General features: G+C 46.3%; 1 protein-coding gene across 4 annotated transcripts in view; it reads left to right on the top strand.

The window, feature by feature from the left end:
- LOC115206262 (breast carcinoma-amplified sequence 3-like) overlaps positions 1-17,780 on the top strand; it is a 356,706-nt gene that overhangs the window by 322,009 nt on the left and 16,917 nt on the right. For all 4 annotated transcript variants that reach the window (XM_029773020.1, XM_029773022.1, XM_029773019.1 and 1 more), the window contains one exon: positions 8,824-8,991. In XM_029773020.1, the coding sequence (XP_029628880.1) occupies positions 8,824-8,991 (168 nt within the window). The remainder of the gene's footprint in view (positions 1-8,823; positions 8,992-17,780) is intronic.

Genomic DNA, 17,780 nt, shown 5'->3' with positions numbered 1-17,780 from the left:
TACGTCCTCGGTTCCTACTAACCCTGCAGAGGAACAATCCCATCCTGCTGCTCCACACTCACTACGTCCCTCGGTTCCTACTAACCCTGCAGAGGAAGAATCCCATCCTGCTGCTCCACACTCACTACGTCCCTCGGTTCCTACTAACCCTGCAGAGGAAGAATCCCATCCTGCTGCTCCACACTCACTACGTCCCTCGGTTCCTACTAACCCTGCAGAGGAACAATCCCATCCTGCTGCTCCACACTCACTACGTCCCTCGGTTCCTACTAACCCTGCAGAGGAAGAATCCCATCCTGCTGCTCCACACTCACTACGTCCCTCGGTTCCTACTAACCCTGCAGAGGAAGAATCCCATCCTGCTGCTCCACACTCACTACGTCCCTCGGTTCCTACTAACCCTGCAGAGGAAGAATCCCATCCTGCTGCTCCACACTCACTACGTCCCTCGGTTCCTACTAACCCTGCAGAGGAAGAATCCCATCCTGCTGCTCCACACTCACTACGTCCCTCGGTTCCTACTAACCCTGCAGAGGAAGAATCCCATCCTGCTGCTCCACACTCACTACGTCCCTCGGTTCCTACTAACCCTGCAGAGGAAGAATCCCATCCTGCTGCTCCACACTCACTACGTCCCTCGGTTTCCTACTAACCCTGCAGAGGAAGAATCCCATCCTGCTGCTCCACACTCACTACGTCCCTCGGTTCCTACTAACCCTGCAGAGGAAGAATCCCATCCTGCTGCTCCACACTCACTACGTCCCTCGGTTCCTACTAACCCTGCAGAGGAAGAATCCATCCTGCTGCTCCACACTCACTACGTCCCTCGGTTCCTACTAACCCTGCAGAGGAAGAATCCCATCCTGCTGCTCCACACTCACTACGTCCCTCGGTTCCTACTAACCCTGCAGAGGAAGCAATCCCATCCTGCTGCTCCACACTCACTACGTCCCTCGGTTCCTACTAACCCTGCAGAGGAACAATCCCATCCTGCTGCTCCACACTCACTACGTCCTCGGTTCCTACTAACCCTGCAGAGGAAGAATCCCATCCTGCTGCTCCACACTCACTACGTCCCTCGGTTCCTCCTAACCCTGCAGAGGAAGAATCCCATCCTGCTGCTCCACACTCACTACATCCCTCGGTTCCTACTAACCCTGCAGAGGAAGAATCCCATCCTGCTGCTCCACACTCACTACGTCCCTCGGTTCCTACTAACCCTGCAGAGGAAGAATCCCATCCTGCTGCTCCACACTCACTACGTCCCTCGGTTCCTACTAACCCTGCAGAGGAAGAATCCCATCCTGCTGCTCCACACTCACTACGTCCCTCGGTTCCTACTAACCCTGCAGAGGAACAATCCCATCCTGCTGCTCCACACTCACTACGTCCCTCGGTTCCTACTAACCCTGCAGAGGAACAATCCCATCCTGCTGCTCCACACTCACTACGTCCCTCGGTTCCTACTAACCCTGCAGAGGAACAATCCCATCCTGCTGCTCCACACTCACTACGTCCCTCGGTTCCTACTAACCCTGCAGAGGAAGAATCCCATCCTGCTGCTCCACACTCACTACGTCCCTCGGTTCCTACTAACCCTGCAGAGGAAACAATCCCATCCTGCTGCTCCACACTCACTACGTCCCTCGGTTCCTACTAACCCTGCAGAGGAAGAATCCCATCCTGCTGCTCCACACTCACTACGTCCCTCGGTTCCTACTAACCCTGCAGAGGAACAATCCCATCCTGCTGCTCCACACTCACTACGTCCCTCGGTTCCTACTAACCCTGCAGAGGAACAATCCCATCCTGCTGCTCCACACTCACTACGTCCCTCGGTTTCCTACTAACCCTGCAGAGGAACAATCCCATCCTGCTGCTCCACACTCACTACGTCCCTCGGTTCTACTAACCCTGCAGAGGAAGAATCCCATCCTGCTGCTCCACACTCACTACGTCCCTCGGTTCCTTACTAACCCTGCAGAGGAAGAATCCCATCCTGCTGCTCCACATCACTACGTCCCTCGGTTCCTACTAACCCTGCAGAGGAAGAATCCCATCCTGCTGCTCCACACTCACTACGTCCCTCGGTTCCTACTAACCCTGCAGAGGAATAATCCCATCCTGCTGCTCCACACTCACTACGTCCCTCGGTTCCTACTAACCCTGCAGAGGAAGAATCCCATCCTGCTGCTCCACACTCACTACGTCCCTCGGTTCCTACTAACCCTGCAGAGGAAGAATCCCATCCTGCTGCTCCACACTCACTACGTCCCTCGGTTCCTACTAACCCTGCAGAGGAAGAATCCCATCCTGCTGCTCCACACTCACTACGTCCCTCGGTTCCTACTAACCCTGCAGAGGAAGAATCCCATCCTGCTGCTCCACACTCACTACGTCCCTCGGTTCCTACTAACCCTGCAGAGGAACAATCCCATCCTGCTGCTCCACACTCACTACGTCCCTCGGTTCCTACTAACCCTGCAGAGGAAGAATCCCATCCTGCTGCTCCACACTCACTACGTCCCTCGGTTCCTACTAACCCTGCAGAGGAAGAATCCCATCCTGCTGCTCCACACTCACTACGTCCCTCGGTTCCTACTAACCCTGCAGAGGAACAATCCCATCCTGCTGCTCCACACTCACTACGTCCCTCGGTTCCTACTAACCCTGCAGAGGAAGAATCCCATCCTGCTGCTCCACACTCACTACGTCCCTCGGTTCCTACTAACCCTGCAGAGGAAGAATCCCATCCTGCTGCTCCACACTCACTACGTCCCTCGGTTCCTACTAACCCTGCAGAGGAACAATCCCATCCTGCTGCTCCACACTCACTACGTCCCTCGGTTCCTACTAACCCTGCAGAGGAACAATCCCATCCTGCTGCTTCACACTCACTACATCCCTCGGTTCCTACTAACCCTGCAGAGGAAGAATCCCATCCTGCTGCTCCACACTCACTACGTCCCTCGGTTCCTACTAACCCTGCAGAGGAACAATCCCATCCTGCTGCTTCACACTCACTACATCCCTCGGTTCCTACTAACCCTGCAGAGGAACAATCCCATCCTGCTGCTCCACACTCACTACGTCCCTCGGTTCCTACTAACCCTGAGGAGTCTGGCTGTTATTTCATTAGCATCATCATGATACTGACCGGAGTGGAGGAGTGGGACTTATTTATTTCACCTTTATTTCACCAGGTAGGCCAGTTGAGAATAAGCTCTCATTTACAACTGCGACCTGGCCAAGATAAAGCAAAGCTGTGTGACAAAAACAACAACACAGAGCTACACATGGGATAAACAAGCAGACATCACCCCTGATGCAGGGAGAGAGGGGGGGGGACTACTGACCTTGACAGCTACATATCTGGCTCATCATTCTCTGGGGGTACATCTATATTGTCCAAAATTGTCCATTTGGTCAGTGTCATGGTGGTTTTGGAATAGTAATTAAAATGATATACTTTGGTGTAGTAGTTTGTGTTGTGTTTCATGTTTTTGCTCTGTAATGGTTGATGTGAACCCCAGGGGTTGTGTGTGTGTGTGTGTGTGTGTGTGTGTGTGTGTGTGTGTGTGTGTGTGTGTGAGAGAGAGAAATTAGGTCATACCATTAGGGTCCTGCCATCATGTTAATTGAGACTGATGGGTTAATAGATTTGTGAAGGAAGTCTCCATAGAGCATCTGGAGTGCTGTGACAGTGAATTCAGGAGGACTCACACAGACTAACACAAGCTCTCACACTCTACGTGCATTACTTACTCATTACATACTCAGCCCATGTAAATAAATGAACTAGCTCATGGTTCACATACCAGCATAGTGAGGTCTCAGAAAGATAGGCCACATTTCACAGCATTGCCGGAGGGTTGTTTTAACGGTCAAATTCAATTCCACACTGGTAAAACATCAAATCAACCGCTTGGTAACCATAATAACATAATGTCACCTTCAAGAGCGCTATTGTGGCACACAGGGCTTCTGTTCTCTCTCTCTCACACACACCACAACACCCCGCACGCAGGCTCTTGGCCATGGCTTTGATAGTGGGCCTGCTGGCAAGGGGGGATCTTTTGAGGAGTCACACACACAGATTTTTTATGAAGTGGTGCAAAGTTATCAGCTTCTCCTGCCTGGCCCGGTGTAGTGTGTGTCTTAACAGCAGATAGCCAAGTGGAGACCTGGTCCTTCCTATCTGTGTGTAAAACCAGGCCTGTCAGGGCAGCCCGTGCAGGCTCTCGCCCCAGCATTAGAGCTTGTCAGTGGGCCAGAGTGTGGCTGAGGCTGGCCAGACCTCCATACACCTAGGGCCTAGATAGCCACCAAACTTAACTCTGAGATCAAAGGGTCCACTGTCGCTGCTCCTTCTGATAACACAAACCCAGTCTGGGTCAGGGGACTAGGTGTCAGGTAGAGAGACCAACCAAATAACAACCCCACCAGACAACCACCAGACAACCAACAATAGCGTCTCTTCTATGATAAAGATCATTCCAGTCTTGTTCTGGTGTTTTTCTCTCTAGGTCCTTTTCTATTTTGCCTTTTTCTTTCCTCTGCTCTGTCATGCCTCCTTTTCTGTCAGTCATTGTCTCTATCTCTCTCTCTCTTTCCGCTCTGTTTATCAGTCCAGTGGCTCTTAACTTTCCCTTGTTTGATGTCATCCCTCCATCCCATCCACTCTCCCTGCTAGTAGTGTTTTCTAGAGTTAGTGCAGTGACTGGGCCTCATTGCCAAAATCCCGAAGTATCCCTTTAACCAGGGCCATAGTCAGTAGCTGCATCCTTTGTCCCAGCTACTAAATCTCTTGACTTAATTCAGTGTGTATGTATACTACATACTTAATGAGTGTACAGTTGAAGTCTGAAGTTTACATACACCTTAGCCAAATACATTTAAACTTAGTTTTTCACAGTTCTTGATATTTAATCCTAGTAAAAATCCCATTTTAGGTCAGTTAGAATCACCATTTTATTTTAAGAATGTGAAATGTCAGAATAATAGTAGAGAGAATTATTTCTTTCAGCTTTTATTTCTTTCATCACATTCCCAGTGGGTCAGAAGTTTACATACATTCAATTATTATTTGTTAGCATTGCCTTTAACATCTCTGGGGTATGTGGGACGCTAGCGTCGCAGGACACACTATTCAACAGCCAGTGAAATAGCAGGGCAGCAAATTCAAAACAACAAAAAAATCTCATTCAAATTTCTCAAACATACAACTATTATATCCCATTTTAAAGATGCACTTCTCGTTAATCCAACCACATTGTCCGATTTCAAAAAGGCTTTACAACGAAAGCATGACATTAGATTATGTTAGGACAGCGCCGAGACAAGAAAAACCACACAGCCATTTTCCAAGCAAGGAGAGGCGTCACAAAAACAAGAAATACAGCTCAAATGAATCACTAACCTTTGATGATCTTCATCAGATGACACTCATAGGACTTCATGTTACACAATACATGTATGTTTTGCTCGATAAACTTCATATTTATATCCAAAACCCCCTTTTACATTGGAGTGTAATGTTCAGAAATGTTTTGCCTCCCAAAACTTCCGGTGAATGAGCGCATCAATTTACAGAAATACTCATCATAAACATTGATAAAATATTCAACAGTTATTCAAAGAATTATAGATACACTTCTCCTTAATGCAACCGCTGTGTCAGATTTCAAAAAAGCTTTACGGCGAAAGCAAACTTTGCAATAATCTGAGTACAGCGCTCAGATATCAAAACAAGCCATACAGATACCCGCCATTTTGGAGTCAACAGAAATGACAAAAATTACATTATAAATATTCACTTACCTTTGATGATCTTCATCAGAATGCACTCCCAGGAATCCCAGTTCCACAATAAATGTTTGTTTTGTTCGATAAAGTCCATCATTTATGTCCAAATACCTCCTTTTTGTTTGCGCGTTTAGTCCACTACTCCAAATGCAGGAAGCGCGCACAAAATGTCACGACGAAAAGTAAAAAAAGTTATATTTACGTTCATAGAAACATGTCAAACGATGTATAGCATCAACCTTTAGGATGTTTATCATAAATCTTAAGTAATATTCCAACCGGACAATTCCAATGTCTTCAAGAAAGAAAAGGAACACAGCTAAGTCTCACGTGAGCGAACGCCACTGAGCTCATGTCATTTTCTCACTCCTCTTCTTCCAGGAGCTCTTATTCTCTCCCCAGTCACAGTAGAAGCATGAAACAACGTTCTAAAGACTGTTGACATCTAGTGGAAGCCTTAGGAAGTGCAAAATGAACCCTAAGTCACTGTATACTGTATAGGCAATCACTTGAAAAACTACAAACCTCAGATTTCCACACTTCCTGGTTGGATTTGTCTCAGGTTTTTGCCTGCCATATGAGTTCTGTTATACTCACAGACATCATTGAAACAGTTTTAGAAACTTCAGAGTGTTTTCTATCCAAATCTACTAATAAGATGCATATCCTACCTTCTGAGCCTGAGTAGCAGGCAGTTTACTACGGGCACGCCTTTCATCCGGACGTCAAAATACTGCCCCCTACCCTAGAGAAGTTAAATTGTTTAACTTGGGTCAAACGTTTCGTGTAGCCTTCCACAAGCTTCCCACAATAAGTTGGGTGAATTTTGGCCCATTCCTCCTGACAGAGCTGGTGTAACTGAGTCAGGTTTGTAGGCCTACTTGCTCGCATACGCTTTTTCAGTCCGTGCTTCACGGATGGGATGGTGTTTTTCGGCTTGCAAGACTCCCCCTTTTTCCTCCAAACATAATGATGGTCATTATGGCCAAACAGCTCTATTTTTGTTTCATCAGACCAGAGGACATTTCTCCAAAAAGTACGATCTTTGTCACCATGTGCAGTTACAAACCGTAGTCTGGCTTTTTTAAGGCGGTTTTGGAGCTGAGTAGCCTTTCAGGTTATGTCGATATAGGGCTCGTTTTACTGTGGATATAGATACTTTTGTACCTGTTTCCTCCAGCTAGGAAAAACTCCCTAGAAAGGCCAAAACCTAGGAAGAAACCTAGAGAGGAACCAGGCTATGAGGGGTGGCCAGTCCTCTTCCGGCTGTTTCCTCCAGTATCTTCACAAGGTCCTTTGCTGTTGTTCTGGGATTGATTTGCACTTTTCGCACCAAAGTACGTTCATCCCTAGGAGACAGAACGCGTCTCCTTCCTGAGCAGTATGACGGCTGCATGGTCCCATGGTGTTTATACTTGCGTACTATTGTTTGTACAGATGAACGTGGTACCTTCAGGCGTTTGGAAATTGCTCCCAAGGATGAACCAGACTTGTGGAGGTCAACAAAAAACATTTTGAGGTCTTGGCTGATTTCTTTTGATTTTCCCATGATGTCAAACAAAGAGGCAGTGAGTTTGAAGGTAGGCCTTGAAATACATCCACAGGTACACCTCCAATTGACACAAATTATGTAAATTAGCCTATCAGAAGCTTCAAAAGCCATGACGTCATTTTCTGGAACTTTCCAAGCTGTTTAAAGGCACAGTCAACTTAGTGTATATAAACTTCTGACCCACTGGAATTGTGATACAGTGAAATAATCTGTCTGTAAACAATTGTTGGAAAAATGACTTGTGCCATGCACAAAGTAGATGTCCTAACCGACTTGCCAAAACTATAGTTTAACAAGACATTTGTGGAGTGGTTGAAAAACAAGTTTTCATGACTCCAACCTAAGTGCATGTAAACTTCTGATTCAACTGTATATACTACATACTATTAGTTAATGTTAGTGTACTGTAAACAAATGGTATTCTTTCAGTTGAGTGTACTAGCACTTCACCTGTCTGCTGGAAGTTGATGCTGTTGCTATGCAACTTCTTGCTAGCTTGTTAGCATAGCAAATAACTAACTAGACATCTTTAACAGTGTCCATTGAGATCACACAACAACTATACCACTTAGATAAGAATAAAGTGAATAATCAAGTCAATAAATGTTGGGTAGTTAGTTAATATACTGGCAAGTTCGATGTGCTAGTAGCCAACTAACATTAGGTAGCTAGCTAACATACCGGTACATACAAGCAACTGCTGTAATGCTATGCAGTTCTTAAGGCTAGCGTTGCTAACTGACAGCCAACATAACTTGTAACTTATTTGAAAAGTCATTACTTTTTTATTACATTGCTCAACATTTTCTTAAAATTTGTCAGAATTAGTTAAAGCAATAAATTTGTATCCGCTCTCGTCGGACTTTGACTGCATATTTTCCGCCATTTTCTTCAAATCTGAAAATGTTGTGATACCACGCCCATGTTCTGGAGAATTGCATTATGGGCCCTAAAAGCACAAGAATCGTGTCCACTGCATGTGTTCTTCGAATTTTGGGGGAATGTAGCACGACATCCAGGAACGTTTGGCATACTAACTATATCCATACTAAAACCAATAAGCATACTACATACTCAATGTACATCACAAATAGTACAGTTAGTGCGGTTAGTATGAGTATTCAAACACAGCTTAGGTGTTTGATGTCAGAACTTCACTTGACCATCTGTGTGGTTATATGGATTTAGTGTGTGGTTGTGAATGTAGTTGTGAATTTGGAATGACTGTGGTGTATGTGGTTGGACTGACTAAGTGGGCAGTAGCGAGCATGCCGTTATACTGACTATTAGAAGGTTCTTGCTTGTATTTTGACAGTGTGTACGGTTAAACTGATTAGTGTGCACTTTAACAGATATATCTAATTTCTACTTTCTATACCTTAACTGACCATGTTTTGGGTTTCTACTGACTGTGTGTGTGGTTGTGTTGTGCTGACCGTCTCTAAATGGGGGTGTTTGTGTTCCAGGGACGTTTGACCGCAGTGTGACCCTGCTGGAGGTGTGTGGCAGCTGGCCAGAGAGCTTTGGCCTGCGTCACATGAGCTCGGTGGAATCCACCGAGGAGGGGCTGAGAGAGAGGCTGGCAGACGCCATGTCAGAGTCACCATCCAGAGACATTGTGGGCTCTGCTACCGGTCAGTCATAAACATACACTAACCCATACACAGAAACGCGCGCACACATAATCTCACACATGCAGTGCCTTCGGAAAGTATTCAGACCCCTTGACTTTTTCCACATTTTGTTACGCTACAGCCTTATTCTAAAACTTGATTGGAGTCCACCTGTGGAAAATTAAATTGATTGGACATGATTTGGAAAGGCACACACCTGTCTATATAAGGTCCCACAGTTGACAGAGCATGTCAGAGCAAAGACCAAGCCATGAGGTCGAAGGAATTGTCCATAGAGCTCCCACGCAGGATTGAGTCGAGGCACAGATCTGGGGAAGGGTACCAAAAAATGTCTGCAGCATTGAAGGTCCCCAAGAACAGAGTGGCCTCCATCATTCTTAAATGGAAGAAGTTTGGAACCACCAAGACTTCCTAGAGCTGGCAGCCCGGCCAAACTGAGCAATCGATGAAAAAGGGCCTTGTTCAGGGAGGTGACCAAGACCCCAATGGTCACTCTGACAAAGCTCTAGAGTTCCTCTGTGGAGATGGTTGTCCTTCTGGAAGGTTCTCCCATCTCCGCAGCAGTTGACCAATCAGGACTTTACAGACGACACTCCTCAGTAAAAGACACATGACAGCCCGCTTGGCATTTGCCAAAAGGCACCTAAAGACTCTCTGACCATGAGAAACAAGGTTCTCTGGTCTGATGAAACCAAGATTGAACTCTTTGGCCTGAATGCCAAGCGCCACATCTGGAGGAAACATGGCACCATCCCTACGTTGAAGCATGGTGGTAGCAGCATCATGCTGTGGGGATGTTTTTCAGTGGCAGGGACTGGGTGACTAGTCAGGATCAAGGGAAAGATGTACAGAGGAGAGTACAGAGAGATCCTTGATGAAAACCTGTTCTGGAGTGCTCAGGACCTCAGACTGGGGCAAAGGTTCACCTTCCAACAGGACAATGATTCTAAGCACAGAGCCAAAACAACACAGGAGTGGCTTCGGGACAAGTCTCAATGTCCTAGAGTGGCCCAGCCAGAGCCCAGACTTGAACCCGATCAAACGTCTCGGGAGAGACCTGAAAATAGCTGTGCAACAACGCTCCCCATCCAACCTGACAGAGCTTGAGAGGATTTGCAGAGAAGAATGGGAGAAACTCCCCAAATACAGATGTGCCAAGCTTGTAGCATCATACCCAAGAATCACTGCCAAAGGTACTTCAACAAAGTACTGAGTAAGGGTCTGACTACTTATGTAAATGTGATATATCAGTTTTTTTATATATATAAATTAGCAAAAACTTTTTTTTAAACTGTTTTTTGCTTTGTTATTATGGGGTATTGTGTGGAAATTGATGAGGAGCTAACATTTTTTGGATACATTTTAGAATAAGTCTGTAACCTAGCAAAATGTAGAAAAAGTCAAGGGCTCTGAATACTTTACGAAGGCAATGTACATGCTCATATGCGCACATACACTACCGTTCAAAAGTTGGGGGTCAATAAGAAATGTCCTTGTTTTGTTTGAAAAGCACATATTTTGTCCATTAAAATAACATCAAATTGATCGGAAATACAGTGTAGACATTGTTAATGTTGTATATGACTATTGTAGCTGGAAACTGTAGATTTTTAATGGAATATCTACATAGGCGTACAGAGGCCCATTATCAGCAACCATCACTCCTGTGTTCCAATGGCACGTTGTGTTAGCTAATCCAAGTTTATCATTTTAAAAGGCTAATTGATCATTAGAAAACCCTTTCGCAATTATGTTAGCACAGCTGAAAACTGTTGTACCGATTTAAAGAAGCAATAAAACTGGCCTTCTTTAGACTAGTTGAGTATCTGAAGAATCAGCATTTGTGGGTTTGATTACAGGCTCAAAATGGCCAGACTTTCTTCTGAAACTTGTCAGTCTATTCTTGTTCTGAGAAATGAAGGCTATTCCATGCGAGAAATTGGCAAGAAATTGAAGATCTCGTACATCGCTGTGTACTACTCCCTTCACAGAACAGGGAGTGGGAGGCCCCGGTGCACAACTGAGCAAGAGGACAAGTACATTAGAGTGTCTAGTTTGAGAAACAGACACCTCACAAGTCCTCAACTGGCAGCTTCATTAAATAGTACCTGCAAAACACCGGTCTCAACGTCAACATTGAAGAGGCGACTCCGGGATGCTGGCCTTCTAGGCAGAGTTGCAAAGAAAAAGCCGTATCTCAGACTGGCCAATAGAAAGAAGAGATTAAGATTGGCAAAGAACACAGACACTGGACAGAGGAACTCTGCCTAGAAGGCCGGCATCACGGAGCCGCCTCTTCACTGTTGACGTTGAGACTGGTGTTTTGTGGGTACTATTTAATGAAGCTGCCAGTTGAGGACTTGTGAGGCGTCTGTTTCTCAAACTAGACACTCTAATCTACTTGTCCTCGTTCTCAGTTGTGCACTGGGGCCTCCCACTCCTCTTTCTATTCTGGTTTGAGCCAGTTTGCGCTGTTCTGTGAAGGGAGTAGTACACAGCGTTGTACGAGATCTTCAGTTTCTTGACAATTTTTTGCATGGAATAGCCTTCATTTCTCAGAACAAGAATAGACTGACGAGTCTCAGAAGAAAGTTCTTTATTTCTGGCCATGTTGAGCCTGTAATCGAACCCACAAATGCTGATGCTCCAGATTCTCAACTAGTCTAAAGAAGGCCGGTTTTATTGCTTCTTTTATCAGAACAACAGTTTTCAGCTGTGCTAACATAATTGCAAAAGGGTTTTCTAAGGATCAATTAGCCTTTTAAAATGATAAACTTGGTTTAGCTAACACAACGTGCCATTGGAACACAGGAGTGATGGTTGCTGATAATGGGCCTCTGTAAGCCTATGTAGATATTACATTAAACATCTACAGTTTCCAGCTACTACGGTCATTTACAACATTAATAATGTCTACACTATATTTCTGATCAATTTTATGTTATTTTAATGGACAGAAAATGTGCTTTTCTTTCAAAAACAAGGACATTTCTTTGTGACCCCAAACTTTTGAACGGTAGTGTACATGCGCGTGTGCACACAAACATGGGCGCACACTCATTAATCATTTGTCATGGTTAATAATTTCATGGTTTCAATCTTTCCACCAATTTACTGACCGTTTATTCTCTCAAGTGAAATGTGATAGTGGTCAACTTCATTTACTTAGCTTTGTGTGAACTTTAATTTATTATCCTTCAACTGCTACTCTTAATCACGCTTGTTATGTTTTGCAAAAGGTATGTGGATGTACACTCGTGTGTGGGCCTGCGTGTTTCTGGAGGCCACGTTCAGGGTCCAGCCCTGACCTGTGTTAATAGAGCCATTGTAATGGAACTGGTATCTACTGTTGTCAGACATGCAACTACCTCTGTCAACCAGTCGTCACATAACGACTAACGTTAACGCAATCGGACAATCCAAATGTTGAACTCATTTTTAAAGCGCCGGTGCTCTTCCTCTCCTGAATAAGAGGTCCTTCAATTTCTATGGGGGGAGGGGTAGAGGGGTTTCTCTTAGGGAGAGGAGACTGCCACTGAGAGCAGCAAAGGGTCACAAGGCCATAATGTGTATTAGCACCAACTACCCCTCCTCTCATCCCCCTCTCTCTCATATCCCCCTCTCTCTCCCTGTTCTCATCCCCCTCTCTCTCATATCCCCCTCTCTCTCCCTGTTCTCATCCCCCTCTCTCTCACATCCCCCTCTCTCTCCCTGTTCTCATCCCCCTCTCTCTCACATCCCCCTCTCTCTCCCTGTTCTCATCCCCCTCTCTCATATCCCCCTCTCTCTCCCTGTTCTCATCCCCCTCTCTCATATCCCCCTCTCTCTCCCTGTTCTCATCCCCCTCTCTCATATCCCCCTCTCTCTCCCTGTTCTCATCCGTCTCTCTCTCATATCCCCCTCTCTCTCCCTGTTCTCATCCGTCTCTCTCTCCCTGTTCTCATCCCTCTCTCTCTCTCTCATATCCCCCTCTCTCTCCCTGTTCTCATCTCCCTCTCTCATCCCCCTCTCTCTCCCTGTTCTCATCTCCCTCTCTCACCCCCCTCTCTCTCCCTGTTCTCATCCCCCTCTCTCTCATATCCCCCTCTCTCTCCCTGCTCTCATCCCCCTCTGTCTCATATCCCCCTCTCTCTCCCTGTTCTCATCCCCCTCTCTCTCATATCCCCCTCTCTTTCCCTGTTCTCATCCCCCTCTCTCTCACATCCCCCTCTCTCTCCCTGTTCTCATCCCCCTCTCTCTCTCATCCCCCTCTCTCTCCCTGTTCTCATCCCCCTCTCTCTCCCTGTTCTCATCCCCCTCTGTCTCATATCCCCCTCTCTCTCCAATCCCTCCCTTTCTCTCGCTCTCATTGCCCGTCTATTATGACGTAATGCTGTTTGGACCTATTCATTTACATTGGCCCCTGCTGCAGCAATAGCAGTCACTGTTCTGCCTGCGGCTACGGAACCCTGACCTGTTCACCGGACGTGCTTGTCGCACCCTCGACAACTACTATGATTATTATTATTTGACCATGCTGGTCATTTATGAACATTTTAACAACTTGACCATGTTCTGTTATAATATCCACCCGGCACAGCCAGAAGAGGACTGGCCACCCCTCATAGCCTGGTTCCTCTCTAGGTTTCTTCCTAGGTTTTTGGCCTTTCTAGGGAGTTTTTCCTAGGGAGTTTTTCCTAGCCACCGTGCTTCTTTCACCTGCTTTGCTTGCTGTTTGGGGTTTTAGGCTGGGTTTCTGTACAGCACTTTGAGATTTCAGCTGATATACGAAGGGCTATATAAATACATTTGATTTGATTTGATTTTGACATGGAATGGACACTCTTTGGGACTCTCTCTCTCCCCCTCCTCTCTCGCTCGTTCTCTCGCTCTCTCCTTCCCGCTATAATTGCTTGTGTCTATGACTCTGCTCGTCATTAGATTAAGGGCTGACTCCTGGACACTTGTAGTCGGCGCTTATCCCTCCATCTTTACGGCTACAGCCCCCTCTAATGCAACGCAAAATTCATTACTGATCACATTGCATCCAATCTACCCCCATTTTTCACTGCCCCTCCTATAAACATGAACTTAACCCTTTCCTGAGGGAGGGAGACATAGAGGAATGGGCTAAATATTGTTTGGAGGGGTCAACTGAAGCCGAGTCTGAGACAAGCACATCCATTCTGTCTGACTGTGAATGCGTCCCAAACGACACCCTATTCCTTATGTGGTGCACTACTTTTGACCAGAGGCCTATGGGCCCTACTATATGGAATAGGGTGCCATTTGGGATGTGACCTGTGTCTTTGTGTGACAGCGGCACCAAGCTTCAAGCAGGGAATAACTGGGACGTAATGGAGGCTAATCTAATACGGACGTCTGGTTGATGGCTAACTGTAATGTAGAGAAAGTGTCTGTGTGTTAAGTTCATAGAGAGAGAGGCCTTTGATGGGCAGGGCCAGATGGTGTATAGCTTAGAGAGTGTCTCCACGTGCAGGGCCCAGTTCCCCTTTCCCCATCCTTAGACATACTGTAGGCCCCATTGGCATAGAGCTGAAGGATTCACTCATACACACATCTCTCTGTCCGGCTTTCTCTCTCTCTCTCACACACACACACACACACACACACAGAGGGAATTGGAATGCTGGATGATGTAACAAATCACCCTCTTTGACATTTCTCCCTCAACACACAACCACACACACACACACACACACACACACAGGCTCACGCTCAGAACAAAGCCTGCAGTCACACAGATTGAGTTCTCACGCAGAGCCAGAGACCTACTGTCGCCACAGCCAGGGGCAGGTGACACAGATCGAGAGACGGATAGATGGAGAGAGAGTGGGAGATAAGGAGGTGGGGCAGGAAGCCCCTGCACTGACTCCTGAACACACTCTTCCAGGAATGAGTTTTGTCCTAGTAACATAATGTTGCTGATGTGGTTTTGCTTAATGGTGCCAACCCAACGTGAATTCCATGGAGGACCCCTCTCTTAGCCCAGCGCAGTTTGGTATATTCCAGGCCTAGTCTACTCTCAGCCCAACCCCAGTATAACATAACATAACCCAGCCCAGCCTTTGTCCTCAGACAGTGTCAGGCCAGTGTTTCTGGAGGCCACGTTCAGGGTCCAGCCCTGACCTGTGTTAATAGAGCCATTGTAATGGAACTGGTATCTACTGTTGTCAGACATGCAACTACCTCTGTCATCCAGTCGTCACATGTTAACGCTCATTTTTACAGTATAGCATTATCAGCATCCAAAAAGAATGGACACAAACTGTGCGTGTGTATACACTGAGTGTACAAAACATTAGGAACACCTGCTCTTTCCATTACAGACTGACCAGGTGAATCCAGGTGAAAGCTATGATCCCTTACTGATGTCACGTGTTAAATCCACTTCAATCAGTGTAGATGAAGGGGAGGAGACGGGTTAAAGATGGATTTTAAGCCTTGAGACAATTGAGACATGGATTGTATATGTTTGCCATTCAGAGGTTGAATGGGCAAGACAAAAAATGTATCTGCCTTTGAACAGGGTATGGTAGTAGCTGCCAGGCGCACCGGTTTGAATGTGTCAAGAACTGCAACGCTGCTGGGTTTTTCACACTCAATAGTTTCCCGTGTGTATCAAGAATGGTCCACCACACAAAGGATATCCAGCTAACTTGACACAACTGTAGGAAGCATTGGGGTCAACATGGGCCAGCATCCCTGAGGAACATTTTCAACACCTTGCAGAGTCCATGCCCCAACGATTTGAGACTGTTCTGAGGGCAAAGGGGGTGCAACTCAATAAAGGGAAGGTGTTCTTAATGTTTTGTACACTCAGTGTGCGTGTGCTCTGTGTTCATAACAGTGTGTGTGACCCTCCAAACCCAGGAAGTATGTGACTCTCCTCCAGGCCCTGTGTATACCAGGTCCTTGTGTTCTAATTATTTATCACATTGTTGGATGGCAGTCCACATAAGTTTCTGATTGAATTCGTTAGCTCTACTGCTGTGTGCTATTGGAGGGATTTGACCGGTTGATTCTTTCTTGCGTGTTGGTTTTGGAGGAGCTCCACCTCTCATCTGATGTTATCGTGGTACAGAAAACATTGCCTCTGCCATCACATGGAGCACTGGGTTTTTGTGTATATGTACATTACCATGTCTCACTGTCTGTCTCACTATGTGTATCACTGTCTGTCTCACTGTGTGTGTGCGTGTGTGTGTCTCACTGTGTGTCTCACTGTGTGTCTCACTGTGTGTCTCACTGTCTGTCTCACTGTCTGTCTCACTGTGTGTGTCTCACTGTGTGTGTGTGTCTGTCTCACTGTCTGTCTCACTGTCTGTCTCACTGTGTGTGTCACTGTGTGTCTCACTGTCTGTCTCAGTGTGTGTGTGTCTCACTGTGTGTGTCACTGTGTGTGTCTGTCACTGTGTGTCTCACTGTCTGTCTCACTGTCTGTCTCACTGTGTGTGTCTCACTGTCTGTCTCACTGTGTGTGTGTGTCTCACTGTCTGTCTCACTGTCTGTCTCACTGTCTGTCTCACTGTCTGTCTCACTGTGTGTGTCTCACTGTCTGTCTCACTGTGTGTGTGTGTGTGTGTCTCACTGCCTGTCTCACTGTCTGTCTCACTGTGTGTCTCACTGTGTGTCTCACTGTGTGTGTGTGTCTCACTGTCTGTCTCACTGTCTGTCTCACTGTCTGTCTCACTGTCTGTCTCACTGTGTGTCTCACTGTGTGTCTCACTGTGTGTGTCACTGTCTGTGTCACTGTGTGTCTCAGTGTGTGTGTGTCTCACTGTGTGTGTCTGTCACTGTGTGTCTCACTGTGTGTCTCACTGTGTGTCTCACTGTGTGTCTCACTGTCTGTCTCACTGTCTGTCTCACTGTGTGAGTGTGTCTCACTGTGTGTGTCTCACTGTCTGTCTCACTGTGTGTGTGTGTGTGTGTGTCTCACTGCCTGTCTCACTGTCTGTCTCACTGTGTGTCTCACTGTGTGTCTCACTGTGTGTCTCACTGTGTGTCTCACTGTGTGTCTCACTGTGTGAGTGTATCAGTATGTTGTTTGGAAGAAAGCAAGCGGTTGATGTGATCTGTTGGTGTGGAGTGAGGATTTCCTCCCTACCAAAGAGAGTGGTATGTTCCAGTGTGTTTGGGGACCTGTCAGGGGACTTGTCAGGGGACCTATGACGTTAGGTCTATGGGTCCCACTTAGGGACAAACAGAGTGGTTAGAAGGGCATAGGGCCTTTCTATCTATACACAGTTTTGCCACACACACAAACACCTCTTACTTTTGCATTCTGCTTTTCAATCTGATCTTACAGTAATACTCTTTACTGCCTGAATATCTAGAAAGAGTTCACGTATTGCATGTGAATGTGAATATTCCTCTTGGGGCCGGTATATGTGAGTCATTTCATGAAGTCAGTTTCATAATGTTTGATGAATTGGGCATATTAAGACACGTGGCTAGAATCTAGACTCCAACCCTCTGGTTAGCACTGTGAAAACCTCTATTGTTCCCTACTGTAGTCTGGTGATGACGCTCCTATCTCCTGTTTGACTTGGACAGCCTCTTGTAGCCATTTGCAGAAACTACCAGGTCGATTATGTGACTGACTGAGTTCCTTTCTACCAAGTCTTGTTTTAACAAACAGATATCCATCACAAGACCAACAAAACACACCACAGCAGATCACCACACAAACACACACTGCAGACCACCGCATTATCACGATGGGGTAGGAGGTCCCACTTTCCCAATCAATCATTACTCCCTTCTGGTTCCAGTATACACACACACAT

Source organism: Salmo trutta, chromosome 13, assembly GCF_901001165.1.
Source record: "Salmo trutta chromosome 13, fSalTru1.1, whole genome shotgun sequence".
Classification (NCBI taxonomy): Eukaryota; Metazoa; Chordata; class Actinopteri; order Salmoniformes; family Salmonidae; genus Salmo; species Salmo trutta.
The sequence above is the reverse complement of the archived record's forward strand: the minus strand, read 5'-3'. Positions and strand labels throughout refer to the sequence as shown.